General features: G+C 44.8%; 1 protein-coding gene across 2 annotated transcripts in view; it reads left to right on the top strand.

The window, feature by feature from the left end:
* The first annotated feature begins 3212 nt into the window (after nt 1–3212).
* KCNAB1 (potassium voltage-gated channel subfamily A regulatory beta subunit 1) overlaps nt 3213–6000 on the top strand; it is a 398866-nt gene continuing 396078 nt past the window's right edge. For both annotated transcript variants that reach the window (XM_024741216.1, XM_024741197.1), the window contains exon 1: nt 3213–3487. In XM_024741216.1, coding sequence (XP_024596984.1) covers nt 3213–3487 — 275 coding nt within the window. The remainder of the gene's footprint in view (nt 3488–6000) is intronic.

Genomic DNA, 6000 nt, shown 5'->3' with positions numbered 1-6000 from the left:
GTTCAATCAGATGTTGGCTGGGAGTAGTCATCTGAAGGATTGACTGAGCCCGAATACCCAAGCTGGCTTGTTCCCAGAGTTGGTGGTTGACGTTGGACATTGTCTGACAACTTGTCTGGGGCTACTCATGAGAGCACCTACATGAGACTCTCCACCATGATGCTCTCAAGGTAGTCAGGTTCCTTAAATGGTAGCTCGCTTCCTCCAGAATGAACGTTCCAAGAGTGATGGATGAAAGCCATATGGCCTTTCCGAGGTAGCCGTGGAAGTCATATAGCATCTCTTTTACCGTATTTTACTGATGAAAGCGTAAGGGGCGAGGCAGACGTGTGGCCGTTAGCGCACGACCATCATCTCGCGAGACCCTTAGTTCGGTGGTTAGAGGTTGCGCTCTGCTAATGGCTGGCGGCGGGACAGTAGTCCTCGCGGCGGACAGTGAGGTAAGAGGTGGGTGGAACTTCTCCCCCGGGTTATCTGGCCTCGGGCTGGCCGGTGAGCGGGGTGGGGGGTGGGGGCAGCCAGGGACAGGCTGAGGGCTGTGTCCTGCAGAGCTCCAGAGGCCTCGCCAATGCTGCCCACTGGCCGGGCCCAGGCCTGGAGGCAGCCGCTAACCTCTCCCCGATCCCCGTCTCCGCGACCTAATGGCAGTGGCTGTCACCCTGGGTTGCAGTCCACGGGACCTGGTACCCCGTCCCCCATTTGGGCGGCCTGAGGAGCCTTAGGACCGGCTGGGCCCTGGGCACCTGGCTCCCTCAGTGATGACAGCTGGGCAGGGTCTGGGGACCTGGTCCTGAGGGCGTTGCCAGCTGAGGTCTGCCTCCTCAGCTGGACCTGGGCACTGGTGGGAGGACCCAGACTGGGTGCTGGGCTCCGGGGCAGGGTAACCGGCCCCCCCAGGGACCCCCTCCTCATAACCAGGGCCTGGACCTCAGAGGGCGAAAGTTGAGCCTTGCCCTTTCTTGTCAGAACAGAGAGTAACATTTTGGTGGAGGTTTCTGGGAACGTCGTGACCTGACCTCAAGAACAAAGTGTCTGACAGCAAGAATTTTGCAACAACTAATTGCACCCCTCCCTTGCCTTTCCTATGAAAGGGCTTTGCTGAAAGCTTTTGGGATTTGGGGTTTTTAAGGCATGAGCCACGCATTTCCTTGCAGGGCCCTGCAATAAACCTTTCTCTGCTCCAAACTCGACCTTTTGGTATTGCTTGGCCTCACTGTGCCTCGGGCACAGGGACTTGTGTTTGGTAACAAAAGCAGTCAGAAGCCCACTCAGACTCAGGGGAAGGGAAACAGACCCCACCTCTCAATGAAAGGAATGTCAAAGAATTTTGAGGGCTGTATTTTAAAAATGCCACACATTTAAAATTACCTCTGGTTTTTGTTGTTGTTTTTATTAGATGAGGAAACTAAAGCACGGTGGGGTTAAGTGATTTGCCTAAGATCACAGAGCAGGTGGGTGATGGAGTTAGGATTCAAATCCAGGCAGTCTGACTCCAGAGCAGAGCTCTTAAACAAAACAACCCTGCCTCCTGAGAAAGGCAAGCCAAGGGGAGTGTGAAGCCCGCTCGGCTGAATGAGCATAGACTCCCCTCCCCAGTTCCACCGCAGAGCCCCCTGTTGACACATCCCCAACAATATCAATCTGGGGAGACTGTCCCCAGAGTCTACACTTTCAGGAGTCTGTTGCTATGGATACCATGTTGCCAGAGCTCTTCAATGACTCAAGGGATGGAGGGCAGGGAGAGCAGCTGGAGAGGCTGCAGACACTGGTGTTACAGGTTCCCGATCCCCCAGACTCAGGTGGGACAGATCTGGTGCTTGGTAGCAGCTGTCCTGTGGCCCTTTGATAGTTGTTTCAGGTGGCTCACAGCTTGGTGGTCACGGTTCTAAGACTACCCTGGATACTAATATTAAACAGCTTTTACCTAAATGTGGGAGAGTCCACGTGGTATGATTTGTTGTTCCCTCATCCCTGGCTTGGATTGGCTAACAGCCAAGATGCTCAGAGCTAACTCTTTAAGAAGGGCCTCTTTCCTTCTTTCTCTCCTGCCATTCTCAGAGGCTATAAGACCTCACTATACCTCTATGATTTATAATTTATGGTCTTGCATGGACAGAGAAATTCACTAACTTTCCTGAGTTCTTTACATGTAGCTGACACTGAGGCAGTTCATACAGGAGGTACTGAGGTTGGTTAGGGAGATGCCTGGGGCTTAGGGCATCACCAAATAACTTTGTGGTAGACATCTAAGTGGGCACTGATATCACTGTCCTCTGAGCTAGGACAGAGGTCAGACTGGTTGGTAGGCATGTGGGTCAGTCCCATGCATCTTAACCACAAGGGTCATTAACTGAATTGTCTTTCCATCTTCCAGAGCTAGTTTTCACGTGCAGTGGGCACATACCCCCCGCCCACACACACATCTGGACCCATGCACACATAGGCTCTCACCACTTCCTATCTACTGTTTTTTTTCATTCCAACTTAAGCCTCAGTCTCCTCGATTGTAAGGTGATTCTTATGCTTCCACCCATCATAAGTATTGAGAGGGTCAGTTACTGAATCAGTTATGGTAGGCTGCAGAAATGAAAGCATGTTTAACATATGTGGTTCACTGACATTCGAAAAACCTCCTTCTCCCAAAGGATTATAAAATAGATTGAAAATATTATTTTAAGGTTTACACAAAAGGAATAATCCTGCCCGTGCTTTGGTATTGTTAAACTTACTTGAGGAAATTCACATTAAAACTTTAAAAACTCAAAAAAAAACCTTTAAAAACTCTAAAGGGACTCTAATTAAGAATGCCTAATGAGCCTCCAGTTGTTTTTTTATAACTCTGAAATGATGATCAAATATAATTTACCAAACTCTGCGGTTCAGAGTTATCATTGTTAAATGAAGCAGAAGTCCAAACTTTGCAGAAGGAATAGCACCATAAAACTTCAGTGTTACCGAGTCGTTGGGGGTTGTTTTTAAAATTTCCATGTTCCAGGATATCACAAATAGTGGACGCCTTAGCTCTTCCTTAGGAAACTTAGAGATACCCTTTCATCCCCAGCCGGCTCAATTACAGCTTTGCGGCAGGATAAGGTTAAGGGGATGGGGGAGGACAGGAAAGAGGAGGGAGGCGGAAACAGAAAAATCAATTCAGATTACTTTGATGACAGTGACTTCGAGTCTTCTCTGAAAGACAGACACGAACCTCCAGGATGCTGGCAGCCCGGACCCGGACGGTAGGGAGTCAGATCTCGGAAGAGGACCCCAAGTTAAGGAAACTATCTGGGCTTCCCATAGAGAGCAAAGACAAATCTCCCAAGAAAGCTTCAGAAAGTGGGAAAGACAGCAGCCTCAGCCCCTCGGGGCAAACCCAACTCAGGGCTCGGCAACTGGCTCTGGTGCGGGAAGTGGAGGTGAACTGGTACCTAAAACTCTGGGAGCTGTCCAGTGAGCACACCACTGCCTACACCACCGGCATGCCTCACAGGTAAGCCTTGCCCCTCCCCGTACTGGCTTTATGAGACCCTGTTTGGAAGTGCTCTCCAGAGTGGATGCTTAGATTTCTTTTCCCGTGCTGCTGGAGATTTAACAACTCTAACTGCCTTACAGATGATTGACATTTCAGAATGTGTAACTACAAAGAGCAGGAACTTGGTGAAAATGGCAAATAATACTCCCTGTATTGTTATTCAGAAAACACCCTTGTAAGGAGGCAGTAGACACTCAAGAGCTGAGAGGAAGAAGGAGTATGGCATTAAGATTTGTCTTAAGTAACAATCAGAGGAGTTCAAAGATTGTGTGAAAATGCCCCCTTCCAAAGCAACAACAAATTCTTTGCAATCTTTCTCTACTTCCTTTACCTTAAGACCTTGGCGATGAGCAAGGGAAATGTGTTTTGCCTCTTTGAAAAGTGTACAGTTGAATAGTGTGAACTTGTTGAATGAGAGCTCAGCGTGCAATGGGGGTACGGAGGAGAACACATTGAACACCAACCTGGGGATCTGGGCCCCCTGTCTAAGACAGAGAGCATCAGGAGAAAAAGGTACTTTTTTTAAAAAAGAGGTCAACGTAAGACAAATCCCTGTAGATTTTCTCTCTGTCCTTTTCTCAGCCTCAGCTTCAAATAATGCAGAGGAGGAATAATTTCACAAATCCCAATCTTATAAGGCAAAATGTATGGAGTAAAAGTGTCTGGAGTCCTGAAATTTAAGAATACTTATTCGCTGTAACTGTTACTTTCAATGAAATGGTCAAAGAGTGGAAAACTTCTTTTGTAGAGACTGGTAGCACAGAAATTCTGGAATGTATTCTGTTTATCAAAGCATCCCAGTTTGCTCTGAGCTGCCCCATTTTTATATTTCTAATTCTAAAAAGATATTATAGGAAAACATTTAGCAATTGAATTAACTGATGCATATAAATTAAAAATTTGTTGGACCACAAACTTCAAAACACCTGAACTTTCATTTTTCAAACCTTTCCAAGGCAGGAATAAAATAGATATTTCCAAATCTAAGCCACTATTTAAAAATCAGCATTTAAAAAGTAGAAGAGGATAAAGTGTCTGGAAGTGTTTGGTGAAACACATTTAGTATTTATGGCTGAAGTGATTTGTCTGAAGCTCCTGTAAGCTGCTGTGCCTACATTTGGGATATAATAGAGGAAGGAGCAAGAACATTCTCAGTCAAAGAAAGCATGAATGAGTTTGTCCGTGTTGGGAATGTACCTCATATCTATAAATCTTAAACCTTAAAGCCATTATTAAAGAACTTCTGGAAAAAGAGTTAGATGGCAAAGGAAAGTCTCGATAATGTTTTCCTTCCTTAACATAGTCTTTTACTTACTCCAGACCAGAAACTTTCCGTAAAGGAGTCTAACACAGAACTATAAAATTCCTACACTATTACATTGGAATAACATTTATCAGGTCAGAGGTGAATATAAATTAAGGTAATCGGTTTGAGCCAGCAACTTTTGGGAAAAGAAAAACAAACTCCCTTCTTTTCTGCTTTACTCAGACAATAACAATTTGTCATTATTCAGGAGAGATGATCCGGAAGTGATTGTTTCCATGGTAACAATGGACATATTATTAATTATTGATTCACAATAGCCTTGTGAGTCCCTTGTCTAGTGACTGTGTTAAAGAACAGTGAAACTCATGTCTATCTTACATCATCAAACATGAAAAATGTCTCCTCCCCCTTTATTTTTATAGCATGACGTTTCCAGGAGGAAACTAGTGTGTGCAGATGGCACTAATCCCATTTATAAATTAGATTTATTGCAGAGCTCAATGTGTGTATAATTCAGAAAAAGGCAGTTTTACTTACCGCCAGCTCCTTTCCATTTTACACCCCAATGTTAGAACTACTGCCTCAGCTGAGTTCTTGAGGTTAGTGGGGCAATGACAATGAGCCGTGGTGTAGTCCCTTCAAATTGTAATGTAAGCATTAGAACGTGCAGTTCCCCAGGCCACCTGTTTTTCTTTCATTTATAGAGGTTGCCTGTGAAGAAGTTACAGAAAGTTTTTCTGGACTGCCAATTGTCCTTTCTTCCAACAGCACAGCCCAAGAGTGATATCTCCATTAGAGACCTGTAGGTAGAAGATAAATATGATTAATATAAAATATAAACAAACATATCCATCTGTGAAATTTTACTTAACAGGACAGAATATGAAATGCTTTGAAGAGTCCTTGAAGACATTGCACATTTGCTATGGGCAATAATTCTTTGGGTCTTTGGTTAATGGCCATCAGTAGGGAATTGCTAGAGAGCTGTCACTCCAATTTCTTTTCTGAGAAGATGGAATGAAAATATTTTACAGCAGGTTAATTCTAGTTCATGAGGGATTTGAGGACTATCTTATGCCCAGATTCAATGGTAACTTATATTTGAAACAAAAGGTATTATTAATTGATTGGAAGAAATTGTTAGAGAAGGGTCCAGTAGTTTTGGTATATTTAAGAAATAAAATTACAGGAATCAGGGCAGACA

The sequence above is a fragment of the Neophocaena asiaeorientalis genome, unplaced genomic scaffold (genome assembly GCF_003031525.2).
Source record: "Neophocaena asiaeorientalis asiaeorientalis breed wild unplaced genomic scaffold, Neophocaena_asiaeorientalis_V1.1 scaffold556, whole genome shotgun sequence".
NCBI classification, from domain to species: Eukaryota; Metazoa; Chordata; class Mammalia; order Artiodactyla; family Phocoenidae; genus Neophocaena; species Neophocaena asiaeorientalis.
Note: the sequence above shows the minus strand (reverse complement) of the source record. Positions and strands in the feature narration are given on the sequence as shown.